This window comes from Protomyctophum parallelum, assembly GCF_964188405.1.
Source record: "Protomyctophum parallelum genome assembly, chromosome: 10".
Lineage (NCBI taxonomy): Eukaryota > Metazoa > Chordata > Actinopteri > Myctophiformes > Myctophidae > Protomyctophum > Protomyctophum parallelum.
In genome coordinates this window covers 7,861,854-7,884,991 of record NC_139704.1, presented here as the reverse complement: position 1 = coordinate 7,884,991, position 23,138 = coordinate 7,861,854, and the positions used below count along the sequence as shown (strand labels likewise).

At 44.6% G+C, this 23,138-nt stretch overlaps 1 protein-coding gene across 1 annotated transcript in view; it reads left to right on the top strand.

Moving 5' to 3' along the window:
- Positions 1-23,138, top strand: part of dntt (deoxynucleotidyltransferase, terminal) — a gene marked incomplete at its 3' end in the record, with an annotated part of 108,375 nt that overhangs the window by 60,272 nt on the left and 24,965 nt on the right. The window contains exons 9-10 of the mRNA XM_083774308.1: positions 9,144-9,422; positions 13,445-13,528. Of these exons, the coding sequence (XP_083630434.1) occupies positions 9,144-9,422; positions 13,445-13,528 (363 nt within the window). The remainder of the gene's footprint in view (positions 1-9,143; positions 9,423-13,444; positions 13,529-23,138) is intronic.

Here is a 23,138-nt window from a genome sequence, read left to right as displayed (position 1 = left end):
AGGTCAACATGGGTTAAGTAAGACAATGTGAGTACTTTCTTCCACCACTGAATCTTACGGTATGTCTACAGTATTATTAGGAAGCGCCACTCCTGCTTCCCCAGAAAGCAGATTGTTTATTTACGGTAGCAGCCCAGTGAGAGATGCCTCATCAATCTGCACGTCCCTCCCCTAGCCCATTCTGACCTGAGATCAGATTCATACGAGGTTTCCGCCGGACACACACTGGTCTGATGAACCCATTCTGACCTGAGATCAGATTCTAAAAATATCAGTCGTTCTTCGATTTTTTTCAAAAATAGCAGACCTACAAGCTCGTATCGCGCCACTCGGTGGCGCGATATGAGCTTGTAGATCTGCTATTTTTAAATAGCTAAAGCATAACATGATGCTGACACCAAAATGGGTGCCCGGTCAGAATGGGCTAGAGACCATCTATTCTCCGTTGCACAACACCGCAGTACCACACGGTATAAAGTAGGCCTTAGTGGCTCAAAACGAAATGGTTCCCAGGTAATCAAAGAAAGATTTTATAGTTTGGAACAGATGGCACTACCATGACATAAAATTAATTTAGATGTCAAACTTCAGACTCGCTTCATATACTTCCATGGGATTTAGTTTGGCGTTTTTATGCCAACGGATCCGCTCTGGCTGAAATGAAGTGTGAAATCACACGATGCAGTGAGATGCTCTTCCCCTTTATATTCTGCTTTGGGAGGGATTCTGCTCGAGGGAGCTGTTCATAGTAGCGAATACTGGCATCCTAATTTTGGTCATAGGTGAAAAAAAAAGGATGATCTATTTTGGAAATCATGTTTGTGGTTAATTTGATAAGGTGACATGCTGGTGCCAAGAGCCTATATAATTTTAAGGAAGCAAGGGACGTGTCACATTTCTAATATTCTGAACCTTGACTAAATACCCATTGTGGTCACATTATTACAACTGTGAGGGGGAAATGGCCCTGAGTTCTAACCATGGTTCCAGGGTGCATTGACAGAAAATAGATTGGGACAAAGTGAGTGAAATGCGTGTGAGGGAAAGTACAATTTAGAAGTGGCTTACTTTCAGAACTTTCAGCAGGGCTTTCAAGGACAATGGGCAGCGCCAGAGCACCCCCGTAATGGAAAATGGATCCCTTGATGTAAAATGACAGAAAAGAAGGGAAAAGAGTGGGGTGGGGAATGAGAGGGGGGTGTGTGTGTGTGTGTGTGTGTGTGTGTGTGTGTGTGTGTGTGTGTGTGTGTGTGTGTGTGTGTGTGTGTGTGTGTGTGTGTGTGTGTGTGTGTGTGTGATGGATAAGTGAAAGGATAGAGTGAGGGAAAGATTGATTAAAAGTGTGTGAGAGAGAACGCAAAAGTAAAGGAGAGAGAGACAAACCCTGGAGACGGATGATGCTTACAAATAGGGATGTCCTGATACACTTTTTTTGTTCCCGATCCGATCCCGATTTCTGTGTTAGCCGATACCGATACCGAATACTGATACCAGTGCTGTGATCTCGTGTTGTGTTTATAGCTATATCTCGTGTTGTGTTTATAGCAGACTCCTCACTCATAATGTGCACTTGCAATTTGGGCAACTCCAAAGCAAACTCCACATGCCCCAATATTTTATTTACCTGCCATAGTGTCAACCCTTTACATATACATTGCATATTCGCTGATACCGATATGACCCGATAATATGACAATCCTACCTGGAGGGGAGAGAACAGATGGCGGAGGTGAACGGAACACTGTCCCCTCTCCTCCCAGTGAGCTGTGGCGTTCCACAAGGAAGCATAATAGGGCCTTTACTGGCAGATGGCTTCCTGGTTAGAGTGGGTGACAATATTATCACACGAAAAGATGAAATTACCTACCTAGGTTCCATCCTGGAGGCTAATCTTTCCCATGATAAAATTTCCACCAATGTAATCAAAAAAGTCAACGAAAGAACTACAGATTCCTTTACAGGATCTCCTCACTGGTCAACAAAAACACCTTGAAGACTCTTAAAGGAGCCCTTGTACAAGGTTTCTTCGACTATGCATGCACCTCTTGGTACCACAGCACCTCAAAGGCCCTTAAAACAAGGCCCCAGACCAACAAACTTGCCAGGCTCCTACTTGGCATCACCCCCCGAACCCACCGAACCCCTACCCACTTTGACAGGCTGGAATAGCTTAGGGTCGAAGACAGAGTACAGCATCTTGCAATGGGTCTGGTCCACAAGATTCGATACACCACCAAGATACCCATGTACCTGTCCAAATACTTCCTTAATGTTAACGAAGTCCATACCCACAACACCAGAGGGAGTGCAACAAACCATACGCAACCCAGATTCGGCAAAAACAAGGGACTAAATTATTTTCACTCCTATGCCACCAAAATGTGGAACGCCCTACCAATAGTCATTAGGACATGCGAATCCCTTGACTCCTTCAAATCCGCTCTCAAAGGGCACCTACGGACGGCTGCAATTCGAAACTGGCCCCCGTAAAATCTGAATTTACCCACCCACCCCTTTTCCCCTCACTGTATATGTTTCTTTTCCCTTTTTACCTCCTTTATGATGAATTCTATGGCTTTATAGAAGTGTATATTTGTACGTCTCTAAATATTTTGATGAATTGAACAAGGTGGACCCTCTTGTAAACAAGTGTAATGCTTTATTGGGTCGTCCACTCACAGTTAACAGTCTTTGTATTGAGTTGTGCTTGAATTGTACTGTAATTCTATTAACTGTTAATAAATATTTCAATCAATCAAACACCCCTTGTTGCTGGCAAAAAGTACAGTACAGTACAGTACAGTACAGTACAGTACAGTACAGTACAGTACACATAAATGCACTTAGTTACTTTCCATCACTGGACAAAAGCACCTCACATTCTGTTCAGTGAAATGGGATAAAAGCATCACGATTAAAACTAAAGTGAACGTTGCGATGAGCTTGTGGTTCAGCAAAAAAAAAAAAAGTAAGTAAGGTAATAAATGGTGCATAAAGTGGATCAGATGGGCCTGAGAAGAAGGATGGGAGGAAGGAAACAGACAGTTGTATTGTGTCCAGAGCTCCCTTCACACCGAGGAGGGGCTGGTGGGTGGGTGGCTGGCTGGGCAGGGGGCTCCCTTTACACCGAGGAGGGGCTGGTGGGCTGGTGGCTGGCTGGGCAGGGGGCTCCCTTTACACCGAGGAGGGGCTGGTGGGTGGGTGGCTGGCTGGGCAGGGGGCTCCCTTTACACCGAGGAGGGGCTGGTGGGCTGGTGGCTGGCTGGGCAGGGGGCTCCCTTTACACCGAGGAGGGGCTGGTGGGTGGGTGGCTGGCTGGGCAGGGGGCTCCCTTTACACCGAGGAGGGGCTGGTGGGCTGGTGGCTGGCTGGGCAGGGGGCTCCCTTTACACCGAGGAGGGGCTGGTGGGTGGGTGGCTGGCTGGGCAGGGGGCTCCCTTTACACCGAGGAGGGGCTGGTGGGTGGGTGGCTGGCTGGGCAGGGGGCTCCCTTCACACCGAGGAGGGGCTGGTGGGTGGGTGGCTGGCTGGGCAGGGGGCTCCCTTTACACCGAGGAGGGGCTGGTGGGTGGGTGGCTGGCTGGGCAGGGGGCTCCCTTTACACCGAGGAGGGGCTGGTGGGTGGGTGGCTGGCTGGGCAGGGGGCTCCCTTTACACCGAGGAGGGGCTGGTGGGTGGGTGGCTGGCTGGGCAGGGGGCTCCCTTTACACCGAGGAGGGGCTGGTGGGTGGGTGGCTGGCTGGGCAGGGGGCTCCCTTTACACCGAGGAGGGGCTGGTGGGTGGGTGGCTGGCTGGGCAGGGGGCTCCCTTTACACCGAGGAGGGGCTGGTGGGTGGCTGGCTGGCTGGGCAGGGGGCTCCCTTTACACCGAGGAGGGGCTGGTGGGTGGGTGGCTGGGCAGGGGGCTCCCTTTACACCGAGGAGGGGCTGGTGAGTGGGTGGGTGGCTGGGCAGGGGGCTCCCTTTACACCGAGGAGGGGCTGGTGGGTGGGTGGGTGGCTGGGCAGGGGGCCTTGGGCGTAGTTGTGGAGTGGACGGAATGGGACCAGCCCGCAGGGAGAGGAGCACAAGAGACAGTGATTAAGTAGAGGTAGCAAAGGTTGACTCTAAGTCGCGTAACCTTGTCATCTGCAATTGAGCCCCCAGGGCCTGTTCGTGTCTTCACTCAGGCCTTATATATCATGGCTTGCAACCCCCCCCCCCCCTCCACCACCCCTTTACTCTCATCCCCACTCTTCTGTTAGCCTAAGGGGTGGTAACAAATACATTTATCTAGAAACGTCCTTGTAAAAACGGGTTCATCTTTTTTTTTCCTCTTGCCCCCCTCCCGCTGATTCTGAAAGCATAACTTGGGGGCAGAGGCAAGGTCAGGCACCGCTTCTGTGGCAGACAGATGAGATTCAGCTTTGCCCTGGTAATGGCAACGGGGAGAGAGATTGAGAGGGCCACGTTTCACCCCCTTTCCATCCATCATCTCCGCCTCTGCCTACTGTGTAGACGCCGTTCTCTGAAGATAGAGCGCTGGAGGAATTTCTACACGCGCGCGGGCTGTAATGGCGCTATTCAGTTGAGCTTCATTGTCCCTGAGCCAGCATGGTCAAGAGATATGAGAGTTTGAGCTGAAACGAGGAAATTAGTAAGGAAACGCTCAGAAGACTGGTTGTGTGATGGTTACTTTGACTGACATTGAAAGGACTTACACACAAGTATAATGCCTCTAGTGCCTCCACACACTTATGCAGTGCACGCACGCACACAGACGCACGTGCATGCACACAGCCACACACGCACAGTCACGCACAGTCACACACACACACACACACACACACACACACACACACACACACACACACACACACACACACATGCCCCCTTTGCTTTAATTTGTGCAATCAGTGCGGTTCAGGCTGGCAGAGCTCTGAATCAAAGTGAAAGAAAGTGTTCAAATCACGCCTCGCTAACGCGCGCTAATCTGAGACTTGAAGGCAGAGTTTTGAAGTCTCTGAGTCAGTGGGATTGTGACATCAGATCACACAGTGCCTTGCGTCAGTGCACGCCAACACCACGCTCGTTGCACCACAAGCAGATGGCCATTAAGTTGGTGGCAGGAGCCCATGTGTGCTGGTTCCATACTCGCAAAGAGACCAAAGTTTGTGATCAAATGTATGTAAACTACCACGGCTAAGATCCTTTTTATTTATTTATTTAAATTAGCATTCACTTGTAGCCTTTTTTCTTATTGACCACTGTTGGGCAAAGCTTTGGGAGAAAGATTATATGTCGCTGTTGTCCCCCTCCCCCCCCCCCTGTAATTCCCTCTGTAAACAGTTATTGTGGAATAAGCCTCGTCTCAGATGCTCACTGACATTATACCTACTGCGTGGTGAACGATTATGGAGTGCTGTTGGGCTAAACAGCCCGCGGCAGGCGCTGAGGCGGGAGGGAACTTCGTGACAGTCTGCTTTTTAACAGGATTTTGCCGCCGGTGGATGTGTGTCAGAGAGAGCAAAATATGGAGCTGGAGAGAGAGAGAGAGAGGGACGTGGAGAAAGATGATGCAGAGAGAGACAGAAGTGTGTTTGTGTGTGTGTGTGTGTGTGTGTGTGTGTGTGTGTGTGTGTGTGTGTGTGTGTGTGTGTGTGTGTGTGTGTGTGTGTGTGTGTGTGTGTGTGTGTGTGTGTGTGTGCGTGTGCGTGTGCGTGTGCGTGTGCGTGTGCGTGTGCGTGTGCGTGTGCGTGTGCGTGTGCGTGTGCGTGTGCGTGTGCGCGTGCGCGTGCGCGCGCAGAACAGCCTGCAGGTCTCGCCCAGTGAAGGGCATCCGCATTCAGACACTACTTAATGGCCTGTTCAACTGTCTCTATAACTCATTAATCCTTCTCTCTCAAGGCATCCGCTTGAGATTCGAGGCTAAAGACAAAAATATCAGGCATGTAGGGCCTTATGTACAAGATGGACTCTCTCCCACATGCTTGTCTCAAGTATGGCTCGGGGGGATTTTAATTTCAGATTAGTCTGTCTTTAAATCCCTTTTATGCTGTCATTTTGGCCTCATCGTCTAAATTGGAGCTGTCAGCGCCTTTAGCTAAACCATTATTACTGAACGTAAAGGGGGACTTTATAAGAACCCCCCCCCCGCCGCCTACTCCATTAGAAGGTGAGTGGTTATCTGTAATTGTAGATAGAGTGTCTCCCATGGGTGGCACAGCAAAGGAGATGCTGGAGACATCAGAGATTTTAGCCGCGGCGCCGACGACTTAACCCGAAGACCCCGGAAGATAATTGCAACGGGGGGGAAGAAAAAAACGTGAGGGCTGGGGGTGTGTGGAACCCGATCTTGTCCCCATGTGTCACTCAGGGCGGCTTCCTGTCAATTAATGACTTCTGTCGGCACTTCCTCTGTTATTAATGCCCTCTGGGTATAGACTATGGCGCTGTCCTCCATTTCATGCGAGTGTGGCGCGGAGCACAATTGGATGGTCCGACAGGGGGGCCGGTTCACACGGGTACAGGTCGGGCTATACCGGGCCTCGCCTGTGACAAGTCTGTTTAATGCCTCACCATTAACCTCAAGTCATTGGGCTCCACGGGCAGGACTGTTCGGCTGGGCCACTTCTTCTCCCAATTATTGCTCTTTAAGGAGAGGGAGGCAGATTTATGGCCACAGAGTGCAGTAGCACAACAATTACACTGGCTGCTGGGATTAAATTGACAATTTGTAATGTTAATCGTCCCTTGCCCCCACTCCTGCATTGGGGTTGGGCATAATCAGCCAGGCCAAAACCCAGAGGAAATCAATCCTTAGTTTCTCTCTCTCTCTCTCTCTCTCTCTCTCTCTCTCTTCCCTACCGCTCTTTGTACGTCTCTCTCGCCCCGTCTCTCTTCCATCATTTTATTTTTACTCCCTCTCCTCTCAAATCTTTAATTATTATTTTTTTGTACACATCCTCTTCTTATTCTCTTGCACTACGTAGTCTGCAGTTTATCTCCTCCCTGCACCTCTCTCCTCTATAGCTGCTCTGTCGCTTTTCCACACACATCTTTTGTTCTCATCAGCGTCCCCCCCCCCCCTCTTCTTTTCTCTCTCGTGAACACAGTGATGTATTACTCGGCAGAGACTTCCATTAGCTAACAGACTAGAGCCCATTTACCAGGGAATGGGTTTTAGCCTCCTACTGTGGTCGAGCAGAGGGCTGTCTCACAGTTGGCTCTTTACACTCCCCAGTACACTCTCTCACCCGACCTGACCGGGCTGAAATTAGACTGATGACAAGTCAGAGCAGATGTTCACACAGTGGCCCGTCTCATCCCCATCATCACGGAGGACCTTTTTGGTACCTCCACCTCACATTGTACAGTCAAATCCATAGTCGTAATTTAACTCTGAAAATGTAGAGGATACAGCTGTGCTTCCCAGAGAGGTTGCATTTGTACAGTACACTCTCAGAGTTAGAAATAGGGTTGCTAACTCAGACAGTTTCCAATAAGGGACACCTCCATTGCCTGTGCGTCAAAAATGCGTCAATTTCGGGTCAAACTCCCCCAATTTCGGGTCTAAATTTCGTTGTTGGTAATATTTTGCACACACCATAGGCCAACGGAAAGTCTGTTTCCAACCATATTTCCAACTGCAAAGTGAACTGTGCCCATGACTGAGCCCAGTCTGGTTTCGTTTCTTGTGCATCGCTCGAGTGGTGGAGTGGACAAAACTTCTCTCCATTGAATAAATAACCTAACCCTAGTTAGCAAATATACAACACAAAAAACAAAGACTATAGCAAGCCCTCCAAGGACCATTCTAGTGATCTGGCATTCTAGTGATAAGAATCAACTTGCCTAAAACGTTCTTGAGTTAGGCTACTTGAGGGGGGGGGGGGCGTTGTTTCTGAAGTGTAGTTTTGCTTCCTAGTGTTTAAACCACAGTAAAATCTTAATATCTTAATATTCTTCTCAAACATATTCATATCAAGGACCCCCAAATTAAAATGTACACTGAGAATATGTTTTGCCAGCAGCCAGGAACCCCCCTGGTTCGTTTAGTGTCCCCAACGGTAGCAATAATAGTTTACACTTTGTGTTTGTGTTCCTTTGTTCCTGCCATTTTTCTTTTCACTATACTCTAATGTCATATTGTGTGTCTCGTTATTTTATTTACCCCCGTGATTCATTGTGCCAATGTGCGGGATATGGATCTTGTATACTGTGCTTGTGTATGATTTATTGCATCGGACTAGCTGTCTGTAAAGCAAATTGCCCCTTGGGGACATTAAACTCTTTATATCTTACTTTTATAGTACCTTGTAAAATGTGTAAGTGCAAATGTAATGGTCATGGGTGTGTAATTCATATGGGGGGGATGGGGGGGGGGTGAGATCTGTGACTAAGGTACATATTGTGAACAGTAGACCTACAGTAACATGTAGGTTAATACAAAATGTACAACAATGGGTATGAACAATACAAAATGTACAACAATGAACTAGAGGTGGTGGAAAAAGTACTGAAATGTTTTACTAGGTGAAAGTATCAATACTGCAATATAGGAAAAAAAACTCTGTTACAAATAAAAGTCCATAATTCAAAATGTACTTGAGTAAAAGTACAAAAGTCTTACTTACTTAGACTTAGTTACTCCCGTTCCTGTTGGAACATCATTGTTGGACAACGATATTTTGCCTCCATTTTCTCCAGTCCCTGCATGGCAACCCTTCTTGCTCCATAAAAGTACAAAAGTATTAGCATCAAAATGCACTTAAAGTACCAAAAGTAAAAGTACTCATTGTGCAGAATGTCCCATTTCTAGTTATCAAGTGTTTTAAAACATCTTTTGAAAATAGCAGATCAACAAGCTCACAATGCGTCGCATCACGACACATTGTGAGCTTGTAGAGCTGCTATTTTGAAATGGCCAAAATGTATATAGGGCTGAAGTGGTTAATGTATGTTTTGTAATAATAATCAAAATCTACAAAGTACTGTAACTACAGTAGTAATTAAAGTTTTCAAATAAATAGTAGTGGATTAGAAGTAAAAGTATTGGAAATTGGAAAAACTACAAATGCCTCAAAAGTGTACCTGAGTACAGCACTTCAGTAAATGTACTCCAGCACAGTGACCCATGCAGCGTGTTCCGTTTCTCCCACAGGGCATACTGCTGTACAGTAGTGACCACCAGCCGGCCTCCTCCTCCACCTTTGACCCCTGTCGCCACACCTCCTCGGTCATGGACCGCTTCCCAAAACGCTTCCTCATCCTGCGGTTGGACGGGAGCCGAGTGGAGGGCGGTCTCCACAGGGAGGAAGAAGAAGAAGAAGAAGAGGAGGGCGACTGCACTGGCAGGGGGTGGAGGGCGGTGCGAGTGGACCTGGTGGCGCCGCCTAAAGACCGCTACGCCTTTGCCCTCCTGGGCTGGACCGGCTCCAGGGTAAGAGAGAGAGAGAGAGAGAGTTTACAGTGAATGTCACCTGCACTAAACACAGTGGTGTAAAAGCAACAAATTAAATCACAACCAGAATAGAAAGGGGCTCGTTGCCAAATGCACTGTTACTATCCAGAGCGATTCCTTTTGGTTCACTGCAGTGACAGCTCAACTTAAACCACTTTCTCTCTGAATGCAGAGGATTGCAGTGATGGAAAACGTACCAGTTTCTTTTCTTTTCTTTTCTTTTTGTACATTTATAAACGACACATTTGAAACAACAAAGTATTATAGGGTTGTGCAGGTGAGCCCCGTTTATAAGGTTAAACTCATGTCATTTAACAACAACACAAAAATCATAAAAATCTAACAAATTATTTGGCAACATAAATAATACAGCAAAAAGTGTATGTGTAGTGTGTGGGACAACATCACCTGAAAGCTAGCCCATACTGAGTAAAAGTAGTAATAATAATAAACTTTATTTATATAGCACCTTTCATACATAAATGTAGCTCAAAGTGCTTTACAGAGCAGAAAAAATAATAAAAACAAAAGCAAAACAAAACAGCATTAAAACAGGCATGCAGTTTAAAACAATAGGACAATAGCGCAGTGTCAAATCAGGAGAAGGCAGTGGTACAAAGATAAGAACAGATAAAGCATTAAAAACATTAAAAAAACATTAAAAAACGACAATAAAAAACAAGCAGTAATACAATACAGTGAGGACATGAATAACAAAAAAATCACTTAAAAGCAATGTTGTAGAGGTGGGTCTTGAGCTGAGCTTTAAAAATCTCTACAGAGGCTGCCTGACGAATGTACAGTGGGAGCTTGTGATTGATTGATTGAAATATTTATTAACAGTTTGCAGAATTTACAGTACATTTCAAGCACAAACTCAATACAAAGACTGTTAACTGTGAGTGGACGACCCAATTAAGCATTACACTTGTTTACAACAGGGTCCACATTGTTCAATTCATCAAAACATTTAGAGACATACAAATAGACATTTCTATGTAGCTAAATAACAGAACAGGAATTCATCATATAGGAAGTAAAAAGGGAAAAGATACATATACAGTGAGGGGAAAGGGGGTGGGGTGGGGGGGATTCAGATCTTACAGAGGCCAGTTTCGAATTGCAGCCATCCGTAGGTGCCCTTTGAGAGCGGTTTCATGTTCCATGCCGACGGCCCGTAGAAGCAAAAAGCTGCTTCCCCGTATTTTCTAGTTGCCACCTCTCTAGGCAAAGCGAGCAGGCCAGCAGTGGAAGACCTTAGGGGCCAGTTTGGGACATATTTATGCAGGCAGTCATGTAGGTAGGAGGGCGCGAGACCATTGAGAGCTTTATAGACAAGTAAAATAATTTTAAAATCAATCCTAAAAACAACCGGAAGCCAGTGCAGTGATGCCAAAACTGGAGTAATATGTTCTCTCATCTTAGTTCTAGTTAAAACTCTAGCTCTGTTACTTTCTACAGTCAGGTTGCCAAGTCTGCTTATTGTCTCCACCAGCCGAAGGCATGGGGAGAGTATGTTTTGCACTCCGTCCGTCCGTCCGTGTGTCCGTGTGTCCGTCCGTCCGTGACCAGCTAATCTCAGCCACCGTTAACCCGGTCGATGCCAAATTTTGCACACACACTCCCTGGATGCCAACCATGAACCTCTGCCCCAAACTTTCCAGAACGGCCTGTTATAGCGCCACCAGGAGGCCGCTTTGTGCAAAACAAGTTTTTTCACAGCACACCTACAGATTTTGTCCAAACATCACGCAAATTAGTACACAGTCTCTCTAGAGCCATTCAACGAAACGGGTCTTTCAGATTTCTCAGACTCCATCCTGATTGGTTAAGATTGGCTTCCAAAGTTCACAGGAGTGCTCAGTTTCAAACAAAATGCTGCAAATCATGAACACATCGTGTGATTTCCGTGAAATTGTGCACGCACATTCCCACTAGGCCGAGGACGAAATGCCACATGAACAATTTCAACTCAGCCTCAAGGTGGCGCTATAACTGGCCCAAAAGTGTTTTTACCTCTAACTGCACGGATCTGTGGATAACCTGGTGGAGACCGGTGCCCAGAAGGGCACTTTTTCTAGTTATTGATTCTTTCTGCTCGCTAGATCCGATTATGAGAACTTCTGTCTTATCCTCATTTAGCTTGAGAAAGTTCTCACTCATCCAACATTTGATGCTAGATAGACAGGTCAACAGCAGGTCTAAAGCACAGGGATCATCTAAAAAAGTAGTGATGATATCTTACTAGAAACTAGCTCTGCTGAATGTGGATTATTTACAATATCTAGAACAAATACATCATAAATAATGCGCTGATATTAAATGGAGTGAATGAGGTACACTATATGGAACCATCTTACAGGTGAAAGTGTTCAGGAGCCATGTGGCACCAAGTTTAAATTTGAGCCCAGGATTAGTATTACCCCGGGACCCCGGTGTTTGCTGAATTATGCTAGGTAATTTGGCCTGTAATTATTACAGCCCAAATCACCGAAATGGTCGATTCACATGGGATTAAAAACACAGACGTCCTCCGTGATTATGACATATTACCTGAGGTCCTGCAGGGGTAATACTAATCCCGTGAGAATAGGGCTTTAAGTTTGAACCTAGTGTGAGGTGGTGCAACTGTCTCCAGAATATGAACAAAAACTAAAATACTGTTTTGATGAATTAGTTAAACTTCTGGGAATATTTTTTTTAATGCTAAAGTTGCATTGACCCTCAGCAGACGAATATGACATTTCAGCCAATACAAATCTCCCTTCATTTCAATGAATTCGAACATATCCCCCTTGTACTGTAGATATGGCCCATGGGTGATGATTGAACGTATCCCCCTTAGATACTGTATGGCCCATGGGTGATGATTGATATCTCCCTTAGATATGGCCCACGGGTGATGATTGTTGCTGGCATGGGGTGAGCCACATCTGCTGCCGGATTCCTTGGTATATAGCAACAATGTGCTGACAGGGCTGAATATGTGTGTGTTGGCAGCATTTTTAGAACTTGCACAAAGCTTTCTTTTCAAAGGAAACTCATTTAGAACTAGAAGGGAGCATGGCAATTTGTATGGCAGTAAAAAGTTAATTCTTAAAATTAAAATAGTGGTGGAGTATGGGTGAATGTAGATGCAAACACTGTTTAAGCTAATCACCTGGGAACTCACCATCTGTTTTCCCTTCAACACTGCGTGCACGGTAGTCTTCATCAAAGATGCTTCCATGATCACGTAAGCACTCATTATTTTGGCATGCAAGCACAGAAAAGATCGTTCCCTCCATATTGAGCGAGGACATTATTCGAAATGGGCTTATCTGTGGCGTGGTTCCCCATTCTCTGCCCTGTCCCTCTTGCAGATAACCTGCATATTGAAATCTCCCAAACCCTTAATTTCTTGTAAACTGTGCATGTGTCTGCTCCTGAACCCCAGCGGTAGGTACGAATTGAAATCTTGAATATTTTTTTTGCTATTTTTGAATTGGAATCCTGAATTAATTGTGCTACTGTTATCTATCTATAAATACTATTAACATTGAGTGACTGCAGTTTCTTCCAGCGGTGAAATGTCCCTTTAAGCTTAAAAGTACTTTCACATTCACATTTATTGGAATCACCTTTATATTCAAATTAGATTAGTATATATTGGGACTAGGACTGGTAGTGGAGAGACAAGGTCATGGTAAAAAATAGACTATCTAAAGTGAAATTTGCTTTGCAGTGAGGTTAATAGGAGACAAATAATACAACCCATCCATATACAATGACAATCCATATGCATTAACACGGCACAGGAATACACAACAACATAAAAGGTAGGGGAAAAAATGAAGAGAATCAATAAAATCTGGCATTGTCATAAGGTACTACATCCAAGAGGAATGGATGCATTAAAGACTGTGTGTGTGTGTTCTGCTCAATGCCACTGAAACAGACAAAAGGAAAGAAATAAAAGAGATTTGATTTCAAACTATTGATTCTGTCCGCCCCGGCCGCAGCAATTCCAGACAGACATGAGGACGTTTGCTAGACGTGAGAGACACATGCTGCTGGACAACCATGAGCTCTACGACAAAACCAAGGTAGAATCAATACACGGTATTACACACCCTCTGAAAGTTCACCTGTTTTACATTGACACTGACAACAATAGAGGCAATAGAGCGGCAAAGGCCACTCGCTCATCCCCTGTATGGTTCCAAGGGGTTCGCGCAAGTTTTTCTCTATGGAGTATAACAAGGTCACCTTAAAAGCGTCTCATTTAAGGATTGTGGTCCAAACATCACAGTCACTCAGTGTATCATATTCGATACAGTCTTTTTCTATCGAAGATTTTACTAATTCGTCAGCACTCAGCAGTGATATTTGCGTTTTCTCTCAGTCAGTTGATTCTTCATATCCATATGAGTGAAACGGCCGGGATCTTTTGTTTATTTTTCAAACACAGTTCTTACATGATCGGCGATCTTTAAATCCCCCTATGGGGATTATAATACAAATAAAAAAGTACACGAACCCGTGGACTTAGCGCCCTCTAGCGATATTGACGTCAGACTTCCTTTGCTCTATAACACATAACAGTGTATGGGCTGTATTTTGCGTGTCTTAAGTACCAGGTCTTATTCCCTAACTTGAGTAAACTAAAGACCTGGAGTCGTGATCATTGCCATTTGGCTATTCTGAGTGGCCAAAGAGCATTGATCACGCCTCCAGGTCTTTAGTTTATTCAAGTTAGGGAATAAGACCTGGTACTTAAGACACGCAAAATACAGCCCTATATCTCTAAACCAGTGGTCCGGTGACCATCAGTGGTCCTTGAGGGGGTTCCAGGTGGTCCCTAGCTAAATGATGGAGAGTTGGTAACCAAATGAACCCTTATAGACCTTTACACCTCCCAATGTATGAATGAATGAACCATTGTAGAGCGCTTTGAGTTCTTAGAAAAGTGCTTTAAAATGAAACCAAATGGACCCGAAAGTTTGACACTCTCAAGAGTTAAATTATTGTTAAACATCTGCATTCCCTAATTTACAAGAAGTATACACACTTTCAGAATGTAGAGAGAATTGTTATTTTGATCAGCGTTAACCATAACAAAATATTCTTTCATTTTGGGTCTGCGTGGCTAAATCTCAAATGGAGGTCTGTGGCTCAAATCAAATGCCGAATAAATAATGGGCCTTGATATGAAAAAGGTTGAAAACGACTGCTCTAAAGGACCACACAGTGCTCTGGCTTCTGTACTACCCTGCCTATGGCAACTCAAGGTATACTTCATATTCACTGCAGGCCGTTTTACAAAGCATGCTGTGGTTTGTTTAATTTTCAAGAAAGCCATTGGATTCCATTCATCTCATTATGTTTTGAAAATCTAATAATAAGGCATTTTTAAAGCACATTATATTGATTCTAAAAGCCTAGCCAAAAATAGTCCCCGGAGAAAACATTGATTTAGGAACGAAATTCCAACGCCCATTACTCTAACCACGCAATGATGTTTAGCCAACATTGTCTTGTATTTATTCAGGTACTGCAAGTTCTGCAATATTCTTAATGGAGAAAATGCAAATGCAACAGTAAAAGTGAAAATGATGGCCACTTTCTCACCTGAAATTACCTTTTATTGAGCTTTTCAGTCGCATAGTGGTGCTGAGCAGTTCATTCAGAGCTCAGGCGAGGCAGATGGCAAGTGCCGAACGCTAAATCCCCTACCTTGCCTTCCCAGGGTCCGTTTCAATTACACCGCATTCGATATTTGGCTGCATGTAGAATATCACACCCTGGTTTATACCGAGCAAGAACACAAGTAAAGAGTTTACAGCGGGAAGTTAACAGCCAGAAAACCCCCTAATCCCATTACAAAACTCCTCTTCACTTGATCCTAGAAAACTCTCCTCCCCTGACAGGTAAGAGAGTGAAAAGAGAGAGAGAGAGAGATCAACGAGCACAACAGAAATCTGATGATCAGTGTTTTTATACAGTGAGCGAGTGCTATGCCAGGGATTTGTTACAAAGTCATGCCTTAGTCCGGAGTCTGTGCTTAGGAATCTGGGTGGTGAATTTACCGCAGCTTGTCCATAAAGGTGACTGGCTGCACGGATTTATAGCCAGGTGTTCAAACACCGACCTCAGTAGGGGGAAAACTATTTTAAATTATTCCAATCAGGTAGGGGTTTTTCAACTGATTGTGAACGAGGGACCACCACCCTGACTTAAAAATCAACCTGGGGATCAACTGTTGTGTTGGGTGGGTGGGCGTATAATGGGCTAATAAGATTAGTGCTTTTGTAACACACTTTTGTAATGCTATGCATCCCATGTGTATACATCCCACTGTTTCTCAACCAATGGTCCATTGACTACTAATCATTTCCTAATAATAATGACTCAACCAGACAATAATAATATGTTGTCACTCGGAGTGAAGGGAAGTTTGATACTACTGTAGGTGCAAGAAATGTGTTTTTAATTATTGCTCATTGGTTAGGGTGTAGTGTCTCTCTCACTCTCTCTCTCTCTCTCTCTCTCTCTCACACACACACTCGCACATCACTCACACACACACACACACACACACACACACACACACACACACACACACACACACACACACACACACACACACGCACACTCAAACACACATCACACATTAACATATACAGTACATCCTCTTACTTTAAGTGACTAAAATCTATACAGTTGCAATTGCAATATATCAAGGCACACACTTGTTAAAATGAAAGTAATTGCCCTGGGAAGTGCAGCTAGGGTTCATTTGCACATTTTCTAGATGAAATAAACAACACCCGCCTCTTCTTCAGCCTACAGATGGATTTAACATAAAAGTGATACTGTATGATAAAGGACTCTGTGAATGAATTCGACAGCATATCTCATTAGATGAAATAACCAATGAACTATTGTCTTGCCCATGAATGCAGCCAAACTTAATTAGCCTTGTTTTAACAACACCCTGCCCCATGCCTTTGTTTGGCTACAACATTTAATTGGAGATAGAATAGGCAGGTGCGTTCCTTTGTCTAGAGCGTAGACTCCAATTAATAATGGAGTGTAGTGTAGTGTCTATGCTTTACTGTACGTGCATTGTCAGTGGAACTGCATGTTGCTGTTTCTTCTACATCACTGCATTGTTAGACAGGGCTTTGTGCTTGGTGAGTATGGCGAATGGTAACCCCTGAGAAACTCGACTGTCATTTACACTTGGGCTATGCGAACAGCAGCAATAATTCGTTGTGACACCAATTTTGACAAGCGCTAGACTGCTGCACAGTAGACTCACTCAGCCAAGCTTGATCGTAAATCCAAAATGTGTGATTTTTCTCGATTCTATATTTGGTGATATGCCTTTAATGATTGTATAGCCTTCAGGAGAATGAACCATCCAAGTCTATTAAAATAATAAAAATAACAACCAGAGACGTTATTTAACATCAATCCACACCATTGGTGTGAAAGCTACAGTAGTACCTAAAAAAACCCCACATCTCCTCATCTTGCTTTAGCTGATTGAAAACACAGCCTGCCCAGTGACTAGAGTGGACATTTTGTGACTGGGAGGTCCCTATAAATTCAGATTAACTTTATTGTCATTTTAGATGTATGGTTTAGGTACAAACACATGGAAAAAGCTTACACTCGGAAGCTCCAATACAATAAAAGCATGATCAGGAGATACAGTAGCTAAGCCAGAAAGTGTTTTCTATCACATCTTATCTTTTGTACAGCTGAACGTGTAAAAAGTGCCAAGAGAAACGTAGAAAAAGGGGCCATGATTCACCAAGACGAAAAATATTCGTCGACTACCTTTTTTCACTGACGAAAACTAAATGGAAACTAAGCTATGATTACTAAAACTAAGACTAAATATACTGACAATTTTGTCAACAAATTAAAAACTAGACTAGAATGTTAGGAAGGGACTAATGGACAAGAGATCCAGTATAAGTCATTTCACACTTGGTTGCATGCTGAAAATAGCAGATCTACATGCCCACAATGCATCGCAGCGTGATGCGTTGTGGGCTTGTAGATCAGCTTGTAGATCAGCAAGTGAAAAAAAAAAATCAATTGTAGATTTAGTCGACTAAAATCTTTTCATTTAGTCGACTAAAACTAGACTAACACTAAAACATTCCAGCTGGTGACTAAAATTATTCAAGTGACTTTGACTAAAACTAAAATAAAAATGTACTGCCATAAACAACACTACGATAAACAGTCCTGTGTCTGAAGGATCCATTAATTCAGCAGGAGAAACGGTAGCGACGGATGACAAGATGATGCCCCAGAGTTGGAGAGCAGCCCATCAATCTCGCTGACAGACATTGTTGACCCCGGTTTCCTCCAGTAGTGCATGTATTATCCTAACCCCACAAGCACTCATCGCGTCCTATAAGGCCCATATTTACATACGCAGGTCAGAGGAGGGGACAGACGGGGCCATTTTGAGCAGTGCATACAGAGTTGGAAGAAGGAATGTGTAAGGATATCGCCGGGTCGGATCGACGGGGGTCGGGGGGGGGGCTGTCACCGCAATGGCCCCCGTCAGCCGTTCCCTTTGGGACAGAGGTCAGGATCCAGGGATCGCAGGGTGCCAGCTTTCCTGACAGATATTATACACAGCCAGCCGACTCAGATGGTGTTTACTCAAAGCACAAGGGCAGAGGCAGGCATGCTGACAGTGCAGCCAACCATACAATAGCTGAGCATGCGCACGCGCACACACACACACACACACACACACACACACACACACACACACACACACACACACACCTGCAATTGTGCAGAGTCCTGCATGTTATTGTTGGACTTAGATGAAGTATAGTAGTGCAGGTGGTTATAGGTCTGGCGAGAATAAAGATGAAGGAAAACAAAGTGCCAATAGATAATTCAGTACAATGACAAAGAGATGAGGAGATTATGTGATTGCTATACATTCTCTTCAATCACTAGAGTAATTGGACACGCACGCACACACACACACACACACACACACACACACACACACACACACACACACACACACACAGACACACACACACACAGACACACACACACACACACACACACACACACACACACACACACACACACACACAAAAACTTGGTCCACCCGTCTGTCCGTTCATCCAGCACTTTGTTCCCAGGCAAGATATCGCAAAACTACCAGCATGGCTTGCCATATATTCTGCTTTGCACCTTCATGCTCCCCGGAGGGTTAATCCTGCTGATTTTGGTGACCCCACAGCAATTACAATTCCTACACCCTCAGGCTAAAACTTCCACTTGCACACGACATACTGCACTGTAACTTACCATCTAATGGATGGATTGCATTAATGCTCCCCGGAGGACGAACCCTACCGATGGTGGTGACCACCGTGGCCTTTCCATTATTGACACCCTTAGGACAAACCTTCCATTTGCACACAATATATCCCAAAATATTGGATTGCCTTGAAATTGCTGAACTCATAATCGACAATCTACAGATTTCATGATGAACCCTAGTTGTTCTGGTAACCCCATGGCCTTTTGTCTAGTGCCAGCTGTAGGCCATCAGCTGACCATCCCACAAAAGGCACCGTAGCATTTTAATAACAGTAATAATAGTTAACAAATTAATGTATTTTATTATATAAAATGTCCCTTTCCCTTGTTCTCTATAATATGTGTTATTCCTTTGGTGATCTAATATATACCCTTGTACCCCTCCCCTTTAATTGTCAGCCCCATTGAGAACAATGTCGGTCAGTTTAAAGCGCTTTGGTCCAGTTGGGTCCAGTATATGCCTACTGTATAAACCGCTTTGGTCCAGTTGGGTCCAGTATATGCCTACTGTATAAGAACTGAAGCAGCTTGGACTCTATGGGCCGCCTATGGTTGTTGCAAACCAACAGTACGCGCAAAAAGCAATTTCAGTGTCTGTGGTACTGTAAACGGTGTATGTGGTACTGTAAACGGAAGTCAAGGAAAGTGGTCAGGGTCTTTTCCATGTCTGGAGCTTACATGCTTGTTTACTGCCTTCACGCACGCATGCACGCACGCACGCACGCACGCACACTTGTACGTGCAATTACTTCCAAGGCTAGTTTCAAGGTCAGCGGAGAGCTTAACAGTGTTCGTTCAGAGCGAGTCGTTTGAGGCTGCGACCCGTTTTTCACTCACCGCTTCCACATCACAGCCATAATTAAGGTAATGAAGATCAATTAAGTGTCGCAGTGTCGCTGCCTTCACAGACCGTTGACTAGTTCCCCATGTTCACTCTCTCTCTTTGCTTTAGCCGGGGGGGGGGGGGGAGGAGTGGCATTTACTTAAGTAGGCTACACTGCTACAGTAAAAAAAAAATTTTTACTTTACTCGAGTATTTCCAACACTTTTACTTCTACTATATTGTACTTTTACTCCACTACATTTATTTGAAAACTTAAAGTTACTATAGTTACTTTGTATAGATTTTGCGTGTTATTACAAATCATACAGTAACGACTTCAACGCTATATACATTTTGGCCATTTGAAAATAGCTTGATCTACAAGCTCACAATGCGTCGCGATTTGTGCGACGCATTGTGAGCTTGTAGACCGAGCTATTTTCAAAAAGATTTCATACATTTGAAAATTTGAAATGAGACATTCTGCACAATATGGGCACTTTTTGAATTAGTACATTTTGAACACGGGACTTCCCCTTAACCCATTTTGGGTGGGAACCCCTTTTGGTGTTAGCATTATGTTATGCTTTAGCTATTTTTGGAAAAAAAACCTGTAATTTTCAAACAGACATTTTTAGAATCTGATCTCAGGTCAAAAGTTTTACATTGTAATGATACTTTTTTTTTTTTTTTTAGATATTTTTTTGCGGCTTATGCCTTTTATTGATTTTTGAAGGGACAGACAGTAGGCTGACAGGAAACGGGAGAGAGATGGGGGGATGACATGCAGTAAAGGCCGTGTCGGGTCCGGGAGTCGAACCCGCGGCACACTGCGACTGGATTACCAGTCCGGTGCCCAGACCGTTACGCTACGGCCTGGGCCTAATGATACTTTTTACTTAAGTAAAACAATTGAGTACATTTTCCTCCACTGAGGACAATGAGGAGTGTTTATTGTTGCTCTGCATGGCTCGCCTCAGACAGCCTCATTAATTGACACCTTGCCGACGCATGGTCTGTGGCTGCCGTGATGATTGGTGATGACACTTTTATCTTTTTATCACAGCCATTCTAATTGGCCGCTTGGTCTCGGAGAGCCATTCTAATTGGTCCGTTTGGTCTTGGAGAGTCGTTCTAATTGGTCCGTTTGGTCTTGAAGAGTCGTTCTAATTGGTCCGCTCGGTCTCAGAGAGTCATTCTAATTGGTCCGTTCGGTCTCGGAGAGTCGTTCTAATTGGTCCGCTCGGTCTCGGAGAATCGTTCTAATTGGTCCGTTTGGTCTTGGAGAGTTGTTCTAATTGGTCCGCTTGGTTTCGTAGAGTCATTCTAATTGGTCCGCTTGGTCTCTGAGAGTCTACTCTGCGCTATCCCTGTCTAACTGACTGGTGTCTATAGAGCGACGCAGTCCAGCCCCCTCGAGAGACCCGGAAAATAAATAAAATGCATTGGGCCTAGCGTCGTCATGAAAAGGGGCGGGACTGCGACACTCTATAGGAACCACAGGTCTGATGGGCAGTCGTGGAAAAAAGTACTCAATTGTTTTACTTCAGTAAATGTATCAATATTGCAATGTAGAAGTATAGAAGTATACCCCAAGTAAAAGTCCGGAATTCAAGATGTACTTAAAGTACCAAAAGTAGAAAGTACTCACTATGAAGAATGTCCCATTTAAAGTTATCAAATGTATACAAATATTTTGAAAATAGCCGATCTACAAGCTCACAATGCGTCGCATCACATTGTGAGCTTGTAGATCGGCTATTTTCAAATGGCGGAAATGTATATAGATCGAGCTGAAGTGGGTAATGTATGTTTTGTATAATCAAAGTAACGAGTAACTAATGTTTTTATTTAAATAAATGTAGTGGAGTAAAATTACGATATTTGCCTCTGATGTACTGAAACTGGAGTAGAAGTAAAAGTACTGGAAAATGTTCAAGTACAAGTACAAATGCCTCGAAATTGTACTTATGCGCACAGTACTTAAGTAACTGTACTTAGTTACTTTCCACGACTGGTGATGAGGATGGTGATGCGAGCGCACCGCTACATTCCGAGTGTTCATTTCACTCTTGAGAGTGTACAAATGTAATCACCCACAAGCAGCCATTTTGGTTACACACTCTCAAATGTACAGTACCTACAGTATAACACTGAGAGTGTTACTGTGTGTGTCTGATTAGAGGAGGGGTATGTCTTGTCTGAGGAGGAACCAGAATAGGGTCATTTAGAGGACTTTAATCTGGCCGCGGCAGCATCAAAAGTGTGTCTCGGCAGATACGCACCGGTCTCCATCTTATTATGAAATGCTTAAAAAAAGATTAGAGCGCTCAACTCAAGCTAATGATCTCTTCCCAATTAACCCATTCTGAACGGGCACCCATTTTGGTGTCAGCATCATGTTATGCTTTAGCTATTTAAAAATAGCAGATCTACAAGCTCATATCGCGCCACCGAGTGGCGCGATACGAGCTTGTAGGTCTGCTATTTTTGAAAAATCGAAGAGCGACTGACATTTTTAGAATCTGATCTCAGGTCAGAATGGGTTAAGGACAGGCTCGGGGGGGGGGAATCGCTGTGTCTTTGTACGTGCACAGGGTGGACTCCGAGCAGCGAAGAAACGACTGCACTGTAAAAACCTAATTTACGGTACGGTCACGCGTGCACAAATTAAACTTTCGCCCTCCCGTTCACTTTGCATTATCTGCAAGCGAAGGGGCGTATATAGATGGTTCCGTGTCATTAGTCAGAAGGTTCATTGTTTTCCGAAATTACTATCCCTATCTCTATATATACCTAAACATAACCGCAAGCACGGGAGCAGTGCATGTTCGCCAGCCTTAATGCATGTTCGGACTAACGGGACTTTGGTTCTATGGGCAGTTCCCATATAGATTCTGGCGCCGAAGCAAATTCGCATCTCCTGCTTTGTGTGCACCCTGAACCTCTAAAAGGTGCATTCACACGTGACACAAAGATGATGATACTGTACATACTGCACAAAGTCAGCGTGTGGCCAAGACCAGGGGCGTCACAGGGTATCTGAAGGTGTGGGGGGGGATGAGCATGGGGATTGACGTTTTATTTATTCATTCGTATGTATTCAATTTATTATCATTATTACAAAAAAATAAATACAAAAAATAGCCTAATCCCGGCCAAAATTCTCCAAGTATAGGCATGCTTCAGCTAGGCAAAAATGTCACAGTCGCTTTCCACATTACAACCAACCAACACTGTCAAACATAAAGTGCAAAAGAAAACTGTAGACTTTCATATAGGGGAAACCGAGTTGGCCAATCACAGCGGGACTTATTGCCTAGAACTGCGGCGGGATCCATAATAACGCACTGCGGACATCCAAGCGGAAAAGAAACCCCCCAACAACAGTCAAAGTGTGTGTGTGTGTGTGTGTGTGGGGGGGGGGGGGGGTGACATCACGGATCTGTGAGAGTCATGGGGGTGTTGCGTCGTGTCGTCCTCACCACATATGGTGGTGATGGCCGACACCCAGT